The 17,560-nt window shown below is 43.1% G+C and overlaps 1 protein-coding gene across 3 annotated transcripts in view; it reads right to left on the bottom strand.

Moving 5' to 3' along the window:
- PINX1 (PIN2 (TERF1) interacting telomerase inhibitor 1) overlaps positions 1-16,573 on the bottom strand; it is a 65,965-nt gene extending 49,392 nt beyond the window's left edge. Inside the window, exons 1-6 of one of the 3 annotated variants that reach the window (XM_074582112.1) lie at positions 16,496-16,573; positions 11,261-11,370; positions 8,810-8,902; positions 8,008-8,086; positions 4,276-4,368; positions 1,506-1,582 (exon numbers count right to left, since the gene is read on the bottom strand). In XM_074582112.1, coding sequence (XP_074438213.1) covers positions 1,506-1,582; positions 4,276-4,368; positions 8,008-8,086; positions 8,810-8,902; positions 11,261-11,370; positions 16,496-16,571 — 528 coding nt within the window. In that variant the 5' untranslated portion in view covers positions 16,572-16,573. Of the gene's footprint in view, positions 1-1,505; positions 1,583-4,275; positions 4,369-8,007; positions 8,087-8,809; positions 8,903-11,260; positions 11,371-15,360; positions 15,479-16,098 lie in introns of those variants that run through there. The other 2 variants (XM_074582113.1, XM_074582114.1) reach the window with 2 other exon arrangements.
- Positions 16,574-17,560: the final 987 nt, after the last annotated feature.

Here is a 17,560-nt window from a genome sequence, read left to right as displayed (position 1 = left end):
GGGAGCTAAGACGTAGATCCATGACACATTTAGGTGATGAGAAGTGTTAATCAAGGGGCTCCGATGGTGCAAGCTTACCTACAGCATTTGAGACCTCTCACGGACTTGAAGCCCCCCAAATGCTTATTACGAGACAGTAATAAGTAATAAATGGTGAGATGGGTTCTGCTGTGGCTGACGGCCTCCTCCCGAGCTCTTACCTTTCAAGCCAAAACGTGGGACTTCTAACAAAGGTTCGTACTGTCTTTCACGGTGGCGGACAAGACAGGACAGTTCTTAATTTGTTTAAATTTCGTCTAACCTCCCAGTTTAATTAACTGTATTTTCGTAGTTTAGAGAACTCAGAAAACAGACTTGACATTTTTCTCTGTCCTACCAATAACTTTAAGACCTACAGCACATTCACTGAAATTATAACACTATATGGAATAATGGCAAGACCAAGTCCTTTAAACCGCTCAGTTCAAGACATCCCACTGAAGTATTCTTTATTTTATAGTAAGAGTTTTTTCCAGTGAAGAATCCCCAGTGGATCACTATTTGTTCTTTACAAGCTCCCTTGTAATTCCGCCTAGTATTTACGCAGCTACAAACCTTATGTTACTACTGTCACTGCTATCCAGGATCTCTTAGCACGTTCTTCCCCCTTTTCCTCTCCTCCCAAAGTTCACAGTGGCCTACAGTGAAGTTACAGAGCGATTTTCAAGTGCCAGGGAATTTCAGAAATTACTATTCAATTTCAGGCCCCATCTTCCCCTCTCACTACAAGAGACTTCAGAGACCTCTGAACCAACAAGGGCAATTTTTCAACGTATTCATTTGTGCTTTCCACATGTTATCTTTTCCAAAGAATTCTTCTGGACGCATTAGTCATTACGTAGTATAAGTTTGTTGTTTTATATAGTGATATAGCAGGACTCTTCTCTGCAAGCGCAAAATGCTAATGAATACGTACATGCAATAAACGCTCGTACAAACCTTGATCTCGTTACACAAAGTTGGGGAAAAATCTTTTCGTAAAATATTTATCAGTGTTCAAGCCATCTTTGAATCCTTTCTTCAAAGACGAGCAAGGCTTTGCAGCTGTTCAGCCCTTCCCAATTCTTGTGAACATAAGGGCAGTTTGTTGAGATTGGACAGCTGCTACTCAATGTCACATTTTATTCTGGATATTTATGGATCTTTCAGATCAAGCAAAATTTATCCACTTTGTGATGTAAGAAGTGTAAAATTAAAATACTGACGTTTCCTAATTCCAAAGAAGTTACATCATAATAATGTGTATTAAATATGTATTAAATCCACTCTTATTGCCTAACGGTTCAGAGCACAGCGCTCCACCTGCAGCCTTCACACAGAAACAACAGGAACTTCACAGGCAGAACACCACCCCTTGCTCTCGATGGGCGTATGGTAATCCCATTAGCAGAAAGATACTTAAATATGGTTTTGTTATAAGGAATAATATGCAAGGAAACAAGAGAAAGGTGAAGCCTCTTGTTTACCTGTGTCTTCATACTCTTCTGTCGCTTGCCAAATATGCAGGACAGGTCATCTTCACTGCGCGAAGAGAGATCCTTACCTGAAAGGGGTAAGGGGAGGAAAAAAAACCCACAACCTTCACATCTGGTGATGACAGGTACATTTTGATAACACAAACTGTGACCCACAGAGGTAGAGAAATTGGTTTTGGAGGCGAAAAAAAAATCAGGAGGAGAATGTTAAAGACACTAAACGAAAGCTGACTGTAGCGGTCACGTACAGGAGGAAATGTGTGTGCGTAGAGGGAAAGGCTGGTGAGGAGACAGCCGCGGCCTGCTGGTGGATGCCCACAGGGAAATATTTAATAACAGCTTGTTTTCCCTCTCCTGACGCTGCAATTGTCATAGCAAGATGAGGGAAGCAGGCTGCACTACGCTAAAGGGAAAGAAGACTTGTAACCTCCTACACACAAGAAAAGTTCAAGGAGAAGCTGCACATCTTGAGATTCTCATGAGAATTTGCCATCTCTGACAGAGTTCGGGACCTAGAGCTCCTCCAAACAGTGGGAAAAAAAAAAAAAATACCCATTTGTACTCAGTGGGGACTTTTCTTTGATTCATGAAATTGCTTCTGAAAAGCAGAACCTCCAACTCCACAACACACCGGATTATTCCAACTTAAAACAATTTCAAGGGTGAAGCAAAAGATTTCTCCGGGTTCCAGCAGGACCATCATTCCCCTCTGACTGTCGCGTGGCTGATATCAGACACGGAGCAGGGAGGGGGACGCAAAAAGGTGCGATGTGATATTCTGAGACGCCAGCAAAAGTTTAGCCAATTCCACAGTGCAGAAGCCTTTATATTGAGCTGTCCACAGCCTGCCTCAGAAAATTCTTTAAAAAAAAAAAGTCAGCAAAAGTTAGAGAAACCAAATTAACACTGGTAGGCCAACTTATCAGGAGTCAGCTGGGGCCTTACTCCGCTTGATTTTCTGATTCCAAAATTGCTGACCTCAAAATGAAACTAAGCACTTGTAGTGGACAAAAAACGAAATAAATCTGACTACTCCACCTGTTTTTTCTTCTCAGGATCCTCAAGAGGGTAAACAGAGACATCAACCTAGAGGAGAAAGGGTGACCCAACCTCCTGGTGTCTCACTGGGCAGCCTCTACATGTCTTTACCCAAGCAAGCTGGACGAGACTGGTGGCCGTTTTCAGCTTTATCTTGGCTAAGGCTTGGGACACAACACTTACAACCCTGCTGCTCCTCCCCTGGCCCTGTGCTTTCTTTCCATGCCTTCTCTCCGCTCTTTTTGCATTCTAATAGAAAACCAACTTCGCTGCCAATCCAAACCTTTTGCAGCATCACGGTGGAACGGCTGCTAGAAAAGCAATTGGAACCACTGCCTTAATCTCACATCGGTGTGTATTTCCCAGCTCCAAGCGTGGCTGCTGAGGTTGTGTGTGGTGCTTATGTACCTCCAGCAGCGAGGCCACAAAACAGCACCAGAAACGGAAGCCGCATTTTGTGTCCTTGCTGCTCCCTTCTCCCGCTTTTGTGTGAGCTCGTCTTGTTTAGTCTAAAAGGAAGCAGGATCGGACTTGAACAACAAGGGCCACAACAACATCAGCCTTTCTCAAATAACTTTTCCTCTTTCCCTGAAAAAGGACAATTTCCCTGTTTTAGACCACGGAGGGTACAATCAAACAGGGGCCTACCTTACAGAAACACTGCAGCCAAACAAATAAGGGATATTTTTAATACGAAAGCCTATATTTTACATGCTCAAAAGACAGGGTTTTTTTGCTATATTTAGTAAAAGGTTAAATCCAAATCAAAACAAATCCTCTTTGCTACTACCTCAAACAGGCCACGGCCTCTGTACTTGCAAGCCCTGAACCAATTTAATTGTTTAGTGTTGTAAAGTGGCAGGGTCACGTTAACACGTTTGACTTCTAGGCTGAATTATTTAATCAAAAAATCCAAACCCCAATATCAAAATCTGGCCTCTATTCGGACATCAGTTGCTTCTGTTTTAGCAGAGGCATTTGTTATCAGAAAATATTACACAGAGCTTTAAGTACAATAAATTAGCCATTTCTGGAGACTGATCCTATCCATACATTGAAAAACATATACACACACACGAGTGTGTGAAAGGGGAACGCAACCAACAGAGAAACAGAGCAAGGGATTCAACAATGGTCAAAAGCCAAAACAAGGGATTGCTGAAATAAAGTCATCACTTCAAGAAAGAAATTACTAAACTCCATGAGTTCTTGATATAGTTTTTGTGGCCACCAACCGCTGTCCTGATTTATCCAATAAACCATCTGATAGATGTAAGAGGCCTCTCCTCTTCCTGCGTTCAGGTTTAATCTGATCGCTGATCTTATCCACATGATCCCTTAGCAGGGGTTATTGGAGATTGCAGGGGATAGTGCACTGCAGATGCCCAAGCAACTCTGTTATCACCTTTGCCTCCTCCTCCCCCTCCCAGCCCCTGCCCACGCACAGATCACTCAGAATATTCAGTTCCTTTACTCAGCTGATGGTTCCTTCAGATAGAAATTGCTTTATTCAACAATATCAGCCTAAAGCCATCCAAAATTGTCCAAAATAAAGAGGAACAGCATATTGTAGCTTTAAATAAGTTGCTGCAGGGGTATTTCTAAACCAAGATTTTATTTGCCAAATTTAGACCCCAGAAGGCAACAGATCACCTTGACACGTGTTTTTTTTTTTCCCCTCTAATCTTGGCTAGAGCTTATGAAACAACAAAACGCCTCTTACCTTTTGCAAACTTCATATAATGGACACGTTTCTTGGAAGATTTGGATTTTTCCTCAAGACTGAATGTCTTCTTCTGATTATTCACTGATGACTCTAAAAAAATAAAAATAAAAAACAACAAACAAACAGGTTCCAACCCTATTAGAGGCACTCTAACCACCAAATTCAAACATCAGTGTATTTAACTTTCTCTCTCAAAACCAAGTCTCAACAACTTATCACAATATATTACTGAAGGAAGCATGGTAAGTTCTGTCCGAGACATGTTCCTGCTTGATTTTTTTGGCCACATCTCCTTCCCTCCCCATTTCCAGTCCAATGCAATTTGAAATGGCAGATCCAGGTACTCCAGGTCAAAGGCAAAGTCTAATTTAACACCATTTCTACAGTAAGAAAAGTCAGGGTTTATCGTGCTGTTTGCTACAAAACATCTCCAATGCCAGAGTCTGAGAAAGACGTACGAAATAGTACAAAAATACTGAGCCCAACTGGGTAGAGAGAAAAAGGGGAAAAAAAAAAAAACCCCTCACACAGGCTTTCCACTTCTAACACTACACGAAGTGCCACTAACTGGACATAGTCTGATACATCTATGTAAGGAAATTAAACGGTGGCAGAGTTTTTCTGTCCCTGAGGCCAGTTAGAAGAAATTGCCACATCCATATTATTTAATTTTCCTCGCTTCCAGAAGAGGGGCTGCATGTAAACTGGCCACTGGGAATGGTCTCTGGAGTCCCAGATTCACTCAGGAGTTGTTTGGGAGAACGTTAGCTTGTGCAGGTCAAAACCATGTGAAGGATTAGTCTAGCTAACAGTAGAGATATCAAGTTCCTGTGCCGCGGCAGGTTATTTTACAGGTACAGACATACTCTTTGCATCCACAGAACCTGTTAATTTACAAAAAACTCTCAGGAGGAGGTAACCTCCTGTCTGGTTAATTACTTTATTATCCTGTCCTGAAAAGAAATAGACACCACAGGATTCTCTGTACTGTAACTCTGGAAAAGGCTACTCCACTGAGTTGGTTTTTTTCCTCCCAGTGGCAACCGGGATGGGTAAGGAAATCAACCCATACCCTGAGGGCCAAGTTGAGTCACCTTTTTCATATGCTCCCACCCCTGAAAGCTCTGCAGACCAAGCTTTTCTGACACTGGAATTAAAGCACGTCACTGTTTGATAGGTAGTGGCACTTGATGATAGAGTCATTGACCTAAAAATGAAATCGGCAGCCCGCAGTGGGAGAGGTGACTACCAGAAAGCACTCTGAGATCTACTCTTCCATCAATACACTAAGCCCTAAGGAGAAGAGGAAGGACCAGCAAACCCAATTTTAGAAAGTTTGCATCAACTTGAAAATCCTCAATAAAAAGGGTCTATGGGGAAAGTAAGCATCACAACTAAAAAATCCAGGGATGAGGCACTTTGAGCCTGCTCTCCCATCCACATCCCAGTGAAGGGAACGTTACACAAGCAAAGGATTGCCACAGGGCTTCCTCCTCTCCACTTTATTCCGACAGCGAAAGGGGCAGCAGCACCGCCTTGTGCCTTCAAGGAGGAATTTCACTGCAGAAACATGCTGGCACTTGCATTGGACAGGCAGGTACATCCCTGTGTCTTCTAGCGACTGGTAAATCCTCTGACAAACTGAGCGAGCACTGCAGGAATAGCAATGTACTTTTTAAAGCAATTTAGTCATAGCAATAAAGCCATGTGTCATTTCTACCGCGAATCTGATACAGATGAATATTCCAAAGCATATTACAGACACGACCAGCACATCGTTGCCCCATTTTATGAACGGCAAAGGGACAATCACCATCACTTAGTATCCCAGAAAGAGAGCCAGGAATCAAAACTCTTCACTAGGTGCTCAGCTAGAAAAAAAAAAAGAAAAGAAAGCTAAAACGATGTACATCAAGGGTGTTTGAATGCTGGCATACTAACCACCATGGGGCCCTTCCTTCCCGATCTCTAATTGCAATCCAACTCTGGCAACTACACCAGTTATTTAAGAACAATGAAGTTTTTCAGCTGACTTTTAATGCAATTTGAAACTGGACGATGGCCAGTAACGTAACATTTGATCCTGTAGCACAGCTGCAGGCAGAGTTAGCTGGATGAGCTTTGCCAGCTTAAACAATTGCCAAAAAAACAAGTTTCAGAGCAATGCTTGCAGTCCGCAAATCACCAAACACGATTCTGACCGGGAATTTTCAATGCGCACCCAAAATTTGTCCTCAGCGATTGAAAACTCTTGTCCCAGCTCCTAAAAAGGTCAAGGAAAAATAACGGAGAAAAATAAGGAGAAATAAGTTTTTCAGGGGCCACTTTGCATTAGCGCAGATGACCCCGGGAATACTGCGCAGATTTAGGAACAAGACAGCCTTGCTCAACGAGCCTGCCTCTGTGCTGACTCACTGTGTCCTTGGGCAAGTCGTTTCAGCTCTCTGCTCATCAGCTTGCAGGTTTCCCACCAGTTACACCTAACTGATCTTCCCATGGCTCAAGTTGGAACTTGGGCAGGATTTAGTTATAAAGGTAGAAAGGAACTTTTGGAATTTCCCTACGATATGCTATTCTACCTCTTGAGGACTTTAACAACAGCACCTAGCATCGTGCGGCCTCAAACCATGATTAGGGCTCCAATGCACAAGGATAACTTAAATAGGAATTAAAAAAAAAAATTGCATCAGGTTCAGAATTTTAATTCTAGTATTCTAACATTAGAAGGCAAATTTGATCTTTCTTCCTAAACAATTTTCCTCCTCTTTCTACCTTTCCTCTCCTAGAAAACCTTCTGCGCTCAAATGTTAAGAATGAATGAATGAATAGTTGCTAAATTCACTAATCTGGCGATTCTACCGTGAGCAGCACATGGACAGGCTGCTGTGTCCAAACAGAGCCCTTGGTTTAACAACACTCCACAGAGTTGTTATATCTTAGATATAAGATCAGCGTTTAAACTTGAGTCTAACTAAAGACGAGATGAAAAACCATTTGACACGTACAATTCTATCTGTAAGGTCACACCCACCCGTTTTGCATACCTTCATTTTTACAAATCAAGGTCAAACTGTACAAAGCTTTTCAAAATTAAGAGACTTATTTATAAATAGCCCTTTTGGGAAAGCTGTGCAGTTTCCCCACTTGTGTGCTCTACAAAAATCACATTACACCACACTCAAAACAGAGATGCATAACTCCGAGTCAAAAGCTAAGAAGCAGCTCTCTAAGGACAGGAAAAGTAGGTATTTAAGAAACCACCAGAGCATGGAAGCCAGGTGTGACAGTTCATTAGTAAAAGGAAGGCAAACGCATTGCAGTGATGAGTGACTGTGTTGTGAGCCTTCACATCGGCTCTGGTTGCTTCATAAAGAAATAAATGCTGCTGTAGTACATCCCAGCAAAAGGTCCCCCATGTCGTGGTCCTGGATAAAACAAACAAGTTCAAAATTTTATATCTACTTTCCCCAAGAAAAAACCTTTAATAGAGGCCTGACTGAGAACAAAACCAATCCACCAAGATCAAACAAACTTGAGCACGGTCACGGATGCCAACACGTCCTTCGGCTCCCACTGATTTTGGGGGAGAAGGGGAAGAAAGGCGAGTCGTCAACCTCAGCAAGGAGACTATTAGCAGCCCAGAGGATTGGGCCTCAGCTAGCCTTTAAAGACAAAGAATGGAAACTCTGCTAAGCTTCCAGCATCTGATTGAGCAAAGCATGAACCTACCTGTTTCACCCTGTCCATGGCAATCATTCAGTTCAGCCAGAAGCTGGTTGAAGTCATCCTGATGAGCAATCCAGTTGTCCTGTAAATATCACCCACGTGAATATAAGGCGAAAGTCTTCAGAACAAACAGAAGTTTTGCTAAAACGGATATTAAGACTCTGCACTCTAAGAAGTAACTTAATTGTATATACTCAATCCTTGTTGGTGGGAGGGACCCTCAGAAGCTCCACAGGTGGCAACGCTAACAGCTCGCTACAGTCACTCCAAAATGCAGAAAAGATAAGGGCTGTGTTTGCAAGTCCTTAAACAATAATGAGCTGCTCTTGGCTCTGCGTGTCTCCTGTCTGCGCAAGATGTTTTCAAAAGTAGGCAGGAAACACTAGTGTGATTTTTTCCAGCAACAAACTTAAAGATGTTGGTTATGAGACAAGCGCCTTTAGGACCATGTCCTGCTCTGCCTGTGTACCTGAACTCCAGTCAGAAAGGTGACTGTATTAGGAAAAGGGACAGAAGGCAGAAGGAGAAAGCAAGTATTTCAGAGATTTGCTTGGAAGCCAAAAAAAAAATATCCTAGTTTAGAAGAGGCTGATCCCAGAATTCACTGTAACCTTTCCAAGCAGATACTTACTCCTAAAACACCCAACAAAGCAGAACTAAACGCCAGGTCAAGAGTTTCTGCAGAGAGGTTCACACAGGTACATGCTGCCACCAGAAGGGACGACAGATTTCACTAACGTCTCACTACAAAGACTGTGCTTTAGCTGAAATGGGAGACATTTCCTTACCTGGGTCTCGTGCTCACCTTGTAATTGATGGTTGCTCCTAACCCCAGCGTGTTGTTTTTCACCTGAACCTTGATATGTTCTGTATTTCCTTGTTCCTGAGCCCCAAGACCCTAAGGAAGATTTAACGGTAAAAAATGTAAGGATTTTACAGCAGTGACTAAGCAACTAGAGCTTTTCTACTGTAAGACAGTCTGCAATGAAATACAGCAAGAAACCACAACTTACTATTTATTTGTTTGCCTGTAACTGAATTCATTCGCAGGCATTAGCACACATGAGATATTAAGTTTTTTTAATTTACTACTTAAGCCTCCAGCAAAGTATTATGAACACTAAAATAGCAACAACATTAAGTAGTTGGGTGATTAATCTGGAAGCCACCTGACATTCCTAGGCAAGTCCAAAGTGTTTACAATTTTAAAACAAGACGCCACATAAAAAGAACATGCCTCTCACCAAAAATACCTCCGTGACTGGGAAGGCAGCTGCATAACGGCTGTGAGACAGATGCCACGTAGAACGTACAACACAGAATGAAGTTATGTAGGGGGGAAGCGGGAGGGGAAGGGTCACACTGGAGCTAGCAGGACATTAAGAACTTCTTCCATCTCATACACACTAATAAACTGATGAAGATACTGGGGCAAATAAACATTGGGTTCGTCTACCCTCAAAAACGTAACCATTCAAATCTGGGATGCAATCTTTAGGTCTAGAATTATCTTTCTTAAGATATTCTATCTTAATATCTTAACTATCTTTCATCCTCCCTGTACCTTTGGGGGGAAAAAAAAAAGACAAAGCATTTGGTTTAAAACTTTATTCCTAGCATCTACCCACTTTTTCCTTAATTGGTCACCAGTAATAAATCATCAGCTTCTTAGCTATCAGCTCACTATGGCTATAGTAAACATGTATGTAGTGGAGAGAAGCTCTGTGGATACCTACTATTTGAAGCAATGAGGCATATTTGAAAAAGGCTGTTGCTATTACGAATCCAGTAGAGTTTATTTGGTCAGTGGGGTGGGCAATTTACCTTGAAACTTCTGCTAATTAAAACAAGTATGGAAGCAAGCAGGACACTTGGCTACACATCCTGCCGTGACCCAATTCCAATACAACTAATAACAGGACTAGTGTAAGCAGCTTAATTTCACTGCACAGATGGCCTTTTGGCCATTAATTTGATCAAGTTAAGGTTCTATTTGTCTGGGTTTGCAGTGGAATGAAGAGATAAATCCTTCTCGTACAGCTGTAACTGTTGTAAAGGAAGGTCCGGTAGCTCAAGTAGGAAATTTATTGTCATGAAGAAGGTGGGGGGCGGTGACAGACAGAAAACAACACAAGGCCTTCCTTTCACACCCTGACAGAAGGAGTATGCATAATGGCAAAGGTGTTATCTATAGTCAGAGGAGCCGGTTGCCTAAAATACAATCAAAACATTTAACAGCGTTTTTTTCTACTCTGGTTCACATATCTATTTTAATCTTACACACATAAACACGTATGCATACAATTTACATAAAAAGACAGTACTCAACTCCATACTTTTAAGTCTGGTCTAGAGCCTAGTGAAACCAATACCAGTTCTCTGACTTCAGCAGCCTTTGAATCAGGTACCACTGCTTGGTCACGAAATCAGAGGCACTCAGAAGACAGACTTATATGTGCTGACTGCAAGCCAACCGAGGCAACAGTAAGCTATGCTGAGAAATCCAAGAGCAGGCTTATTTTTCTAAGTTTTAACATATTAACAGACGTGAGAATAGTCCTAATTTTATTCTTCTTAAAAAAAGGCTGGGAGAGGAAATCTAGGAGAAGAATTAAATAAATATCGTGGGGGGTTCGCATACGCATTCATTCCATTAAACACGCTGACATGCAGGCCCAAATCTCAGCTTTGCTGAGACACCTTTGTGGAAGTTAAACTGCTTTTAAGGGGCAGCTGAGAAGTCTGCAGCTGTCTGCACTGACCTAGAGATTATTCTTAGTGCAAGGAACCAGTTACCTCATCCCACGGGTACAGGCTGGAGCTGGGAAGAAATACAGCTCACATAACGCTGCATTTTGGCCATTCAAGGAACAGATAGAAGTAATCTTTAAAAACAGGTGAAAGATTAAAGCAGGTCCTGGAGTTGCTTTAAACAGTATCAAAAGCCAGGGAGAGAACCAAGGGTATAACGGCAACTTAAAGCCTTTTACCATCACCTGATTTCATGTGCCAATTCCTGCTCTCCCTTGGGGACATTACCTCCTCAAAGAGAGAGGAATGAAACTGGAAAGCAGGACAAACACAAGCAAACGAGTACCTTTGTAACAAACTGTAAAAATCTAACATTGCTCAAATTCTCTGCGTGTTTAAGAGAATAAATCAAATAGAAAGAACGTGGTCGTTTTAAAAACTGACATGAAGAGTCCCCCCAGCAGTCTTCTACCCTTCAGCTAGACAACACTCCTTTAGATCGTACCTTTCCTTTGGACCAGCCCATCTTTTCCAGCATCTTCTGGCCAAATTTAGAGTCATCTTTACTCCAAGCGCTATTCCGTGGATCCACAGACCACTTCTGCCTTCTACGGGCTGGAGCAGGAAGGAAAAATTCAAACCGGCTCTATTTACATTTCCACAGTGTTCTCAGTATTATATCAATTCAAGAAAAGATCTTCATTGCAAAAATCCCAGAACTTATGCCAGACTAAACACGCTTTGGGAATTTAATTTACTAAATCTTATATTATAGAATCACAGAATTGTGAGGATTGGAAGGGACCTTAAAGATCATCTAGTTCCAAGCCCCCTGCCATGGGCAGGGACACCTCCCACTAGATCAGGAAAAAAAGACCAGTGAAAATGTTACTTATTAAAGTGAAGAATGCCAAAGTAAAATTGCAATGGAAGCTGTCGTCCCTAAGGATGGGCTGCAATTCAGGGAAGGCTTTAAGGATTACCATTTAGGTGTAGAGGCCTAAATTCCATATTTATTCCAACTTTGCTTTACATCTGGCTTCAAAACGAAATCTACAAGGGATGAGACTTCAGTGTTGGCTTTCCCAGTTCTGGACAATATCTACTGGCCAGTCTTCCTTTTAACCATAACATAGAAGTTTTAATATTTGCCTTCATAACAAAAGCCAAATCAAAAATCAAACATAAATGACCAGAGAAACTGAATTACAGAACATAAAACCAGTGGGATTTCAGCTTTTGGATTCGCCACAAAATGGTTTATTCGGAAACTGAAAAGTCACCGGAAATTACTGCAGGTGTTAAGAGACTCAAACGAGAATGAAGGCGCTTTTGTCCTATGCAGACAACTAAAGAAGCTACAGTCCCCCAGGCCCATGTGCGTGCGCTTGCCTCTATCATCAGGAATAGCTTCATTGAAATCAAAGAAGAAAAGCTAGCACAGTTAACCAGTCACTTTAAGCGTACACCTAAACATACGCAGGAAGACAACCTAAATAAACAAGACAAACAAAGAATGGGAGACAGGAAGATTACAAAACTTCATTAAACACGATGGGAAACGGTGGATCAAAAATGACCAATTAACCCAAGGCCACACAAAGTCAGTCAGAAGCCAAGTCCACTGAGGCGCTTTCAACATAATCAGGAAGTCATCTTTCCCTAAAGTACAACACTTAGGATTTGGGCCAGAGGGACAAAATATTACAGGAATGGTTGATTCATTTTTTGCCTAGTTTTGTTTCGTTTTTAAAGAAGAACTAATATTGTCAGAATGCATGATGGTGGCTTTTTTTAACATACTTCCCAAGCTTTGAAGCTCAAAATAGGTGCTGCGTGGCAGCCCCATAAAAAGTAATAGCCTGATAAAGAATTTCATAAAACCCCAAGCAGTCCATAAAAAAAGATTTTGCAGTAGGTTAACTGATTGAGTGCTGTGAGAGGAATCCACACAGCCTTCGGTTGGTTCAATGCTCTACAGGAAAACAACTTATTTCCAGTAGATAAGTCTTCAGAGAAGCATCCACTACAAGCCCTGCCTGCGCTGCTAACTAAAGGTGGTAAAGCGTCACTGTGGGCTGTGATTTTAAACATCCGAGCAAATTAGGGTTCCCTGCCACCCCACGGAGAACAAAAACTCTGGCTCCCTTGGCAAAATGGCTCAAAATCTGGAACAATTAACATGCTTTGTCATCACCCCATATCCAAGATGCAAATGATCTCTAAGGACGCAGCCTTCCAGTGGTTTGCAGAGGGAATGAACTAAAAAGCTATCAAGCTACGCAGCAAAAGCTAAATCCTATAAAAACAGGGGACACCTTGGCTGTTAAAAGCAGCAATTTCATAGAGGTTATGCTGCCGAGCTGAGCAGCAGCCCTCCTTTTCAATCATATTTCTTTATTTGTCCCTTTGTTTAAAATCTCTCAATTAACAACCACTTGCCCTCACTCAAGTCACCAAAAACTATCTGTTCAATGCCTTTTTTAAAATCTAACTACAACATTTTAAGTATGCCCATGTTCTGTTATAGCTTCCGTAACTAGTTTCCCAGGTGGTGACTTTGCAAATCCCAAAAAATTAAATTCAGTGCAATTCTTAGAGTTGTAAAGCCACCGTACATATCTAAGGATTTGTGTACACAGTGGAGGTAATCCGTGTCAACTGAATGTGTGAATTTAAATTAACTTCCAAATTGAGTTGTTTGATATAGTTCAACTAATCCACTTTAAAAGTTAACTTCTATTAGTTTTCCTGAATGTGTCTCTGAAGAGAAGCCCTAAGATGTTTTACTCCCAGGAGGACCCTGGTAACAAAACACAAAGGCACCTGATACAGAGATTTCTCAAGCTTGAAATTTTAAGAGACCTTCCCTTTCCCAGCACTTTTAATCCAAGTATTTCAAGCCTTTTAACTACCATTATGGGATTAATCCTCACATTTCTGCAAGGTTAACACACTCTTACTTTCAGATATGGTAAACTAGACACAGGAAAATAAAGAAATTTGCTTACATCTTCATCAGGGAAGTATGTAAGAAAGCCAGGAACAACTTCATGCCACATACAACAACCATAAAATCATCTCTCCTTTCCAAACAAACAACAATGAAGATCGTTTAGTCAACAATTTATCAGAAATGTTCGTTCACCTATGTCTTAAGAGCAAGAAAGGAAACAGCAGCTAAAAAATTCCATCTAAAAAATTCATCTCGGAAGTTGACACCAATTTTCTGGGCTGCTCATAAAACGATGCTAGAGATAATAACGCAACTCTGGGCAAGCAGCACCATCCAGTGGAGAAAAGCATAATTTCTTTAGATACTTCTTCACTCAGATATCCTACGATTTGAAAAAAGATCAATTACTAAACTCTTTTACCAAGACTAATTCTGGGCCTCGAGCATGTGTTTAAGTATCATTTCTAAAAGTTCCCTAACAGTTCCCATCCAAACCCCCGCTGTGTGCCCATATATGGTGATAACACGTATAATAATAAACAGGTTAAATTCCTCCAACAAACGTGAAAAAAATACACTGCCCACAGAAGGGATTTTATTTTTAATCCAAGCTAAGAAACCCATCATTAACATGTAATTTTTTTTCCCAGATAAGCATCAATAAGATAGACAGTTAATCAAAGTTTATTAAAAGTTAAAAGAAGCTAAGGTGAAAAATAAAAGCTAAGTCTTTGGCCATTTCTGCAATTGATACATGTTTTTAAATTCACCCTACACAAGCATAGAATGATCAAGTTTGTCCTTTCTCAGTTTAGTTCACAGCATCACAAAAGTTGGAAGGACCTCTTGAGATCTTCAACCCCCTGCTTAAACGTATTGTCCGGCACCGAGTCCAGTCTGGTTCTGAGTATCTCCACAGACTGATACTCCAGAGCCTCCCTGACCAATTTGTTCCACTGTTTGGCCACCATCATAACAAAAAAAAAAAAGATGGAATTTCTTGTGCTTCAGTTTGCACTTGCTGCTTCTTGTCCTGTCACTGGGCACCACTAAGAAGTTATTTTAAGGCTCTGAAATGCACGTGCTTTCACTACCGTAGTAAAACCAGTTACTTCCCCCAACTATATTTTAGGATGAATATTAATAAGAGTATCAGAACTTGATCTGGAACTGCAAACAAAAATGCACGTGTGCAACATGGCTTCACAATTATAACTGCAGCTGAAGGTGATGAACAAAGGCATACAGCTCCACTGAGGTGGCCCTCAGCAACCAGATTAGTGTTTTAGGGCATCTATTTCACAATGCAGTACGTACAGAAGCTACGTTAACACACTGGCCTAGGTTGCCCAGAGAGGTGGTGGATGCCCCATCCCTGGAAACATTCCAGGTCAGGTTGGACGGGGCTCTGAGCAACCTGATCTAGTTGAAGATGTCCCTGCTCAGTGCAGGGGGGTTGGACTAGATGCCCTTTGAAGGTCCCTTCCCACCCAAACCATTCCATGATTACTGAAACACGCAGTGTCCAATTAAAAAATCAACAAATTATATTAATAAAGGTAACAAAGTTTACATCTAAAATAATCAGAACTGATAAAAATAATTAGAATTACATATGTAAACACAATTTTGCTTTCCTCAATTCACACCTGTATTTCCCACTGGAAACTGTATTTTCTAGTCAGTCATTATACTTAGGTCCATCTTTCCTTCAGTTAAGCGAACAAATTCATTAGACGCTGACAGCAGCAAGCCTACCGAAACCATCTATGAACATTAACAATAATCATACACAAGCATATATTAGTCCTCCTACATAGAAATCTACCCTTGAGAAGTTCAGTGTTTCATAAACAGTTTTACATTTACTAGCAAAGGCTACTTTACAGAAACACATCTTTAACTTGGAAGAGAAGGCAGCAAAATTTTTTGTTCCCACTTTGTCCAACCCCGAGAGAGTTCTATTTCCTGAACTGAAGAGCTTTACCCAGGCAAGAGTTACCAGTCAGGATAAAACATCAAATGTTTTAATCAATTGCTTTAGATACGGCAAGCCCAAATCCTCGGTCACCTCAGAGGTAAGAGTGAAGCTCCATTGGATTCCAATACCAGGAAAAGGTTAAACAAAGTTATCAGGCTGCGTATAATAAAGCCTTTAAAAATTATTCACTCAGCAACCCTCTTACACAAAAGGTGTAAGACAGCCATGTGAGTTCAGTGGATTTACTTGCCTTTTCTGAAGCACCTGCCTAAAATCCCGTACATCCCATTTTCACCTTTCCCAACCCAGAATTTACCTGCTCTCTAAAGTCCCCTGTACAGACAAGAGAATGAGATGAGCTCAACTACCAACCCCGGGTGCGATCAAAAGACCAATGCCTACATACACACGGCTCCCCCGAGTCCCGCCTGGCTGCCACACAGCCCCTGCCCCAAGGCTTCAGGGTGTCCGCCCTCTAACACGCGGCCGCAGAGATGGCACCGAGGCGTTGAAAGGAAATGTGGTCCCTAAAGGCGCCTGCGAGACATCTCCGATGATCCTGTGCGTGTCTCCCGCCCTGAGAAGCGACAGAGACCCACCAACCGCTACCCGGGGCCTGCGGAGACCCGCCAGCGTCCCGCCCTCGGGAGGGACAGCACGGCCCCGGCCCCATCAAGGAGTGCGGCGGGGAGTGCCTGGGGCCGCCCCCCAGGATAACGGCTCTTTCCCCGATCCCCCCCGCTCTCAGGGGGTCGCCCCGAGCCCCGCCATCGCGGTTCCTCCCTACGGGGAGCAGCACTCACGCTCCGCCAGCATCGCCATCTTGGGGGGTCCTCCTTCCCTCCGCGGCGCGCCACGAGGGGACGCCACCGCCCCCATCCCTGCAGGGGGGCTTTTGCCACCTCGGGCGCAGAAAAAAAGGCGGCAAGAGAAATGCCTGATCAAAAAGTCTCGAAGCAGCTGAGCGCAGCGGCCACCCGAGCGGAAACAGAGGATGTGAACCTGCTAAAATTCTACTAAAGATCTCAAAAGACGTGTTCTGTTGTATAGGGGCTATTCTCATGCGTTTCCTGGCGGATATTAGACAGGCACTTCTGCAGGCAGCAGAGTCGGGGAGGGCGGGGGGAGGGAGGCTACAGCGGCCCCTGTCTCCTCAGAGAGTGTAGGTCGCTGCTGGGGGTGTGCGGTGGTTCCTCCCGGGCGGCTCCGGGGCTGCTAAAGCCGCTGGGAGTGGGTGGCGGGGCCCTTCAGGGCGTTTCACGGTCCCTACAGGCGGAGCCCGTTGTGAGGGGGCGCTTGTTGGGGGAATGGGATGAGCAGCCTTAATCCTGGGAGGGGGATGAGTGTCCCTGAAATCACCGCGTTTCTGTATCAGCAATAGTGTGTCCAGCAGGACTGGGGCAGTGATCTCTCCCCTGTACTCCTGGTGAGGCCTCACTTCCAATAAATGTGTCCAGTTTTGGACCCCGCACGCTGAGAAAGGCATTGAGGTGCTGGAGCGTGTCCAGAGAAGGGCAACGGAGCTGGTGAGGGGTCTGGAGCACAAGTCTGGAGAGGAGCGGCTGAGGGAGCTGGGGGTGTTCAGCCTGGAGAAAAGGGGGCTGAGGGGAGACGACTCTCTCCCTGAAAGGAGGGGGTAGCGGGGAGGGAGGGGGTGTCTCTTCTCCAAAGGGACAGGCGATGGGACAAGAGGAAACGGCCTCAAGTTGCGCCAGGGGAGGTTTAGATTGAATACTAGAAAAAAATTCTTCACCGAGAGGGTTATCAAGCATTGGAACAGGCTGCCCAGGGAAGTGGTGGAGTCGCCACCCCTGGAGGTATTTAAAAGACGGGTAGATGTAGTGCTTTGGGACATGGGTTAGTGGTGG

This window comes from Larus michahellis, chromosome 3 (assembly GCF_964199755.1).
Source record: "Larus michahellis chromosome 3, bLarMic1.1, whole genome shotgun sequence".
Classification (NCBI taxonomy): Eukaryota; Metazoa; Chordata; class Aves; order Charadriiformes; family Laridae; genus Larus; species Larus michahellis.
The sequence above is the reverse complement of the archived record's forward strand: the minus strand, read 5'-3'. Positions and strand labels throughout refer to the sequence as shown.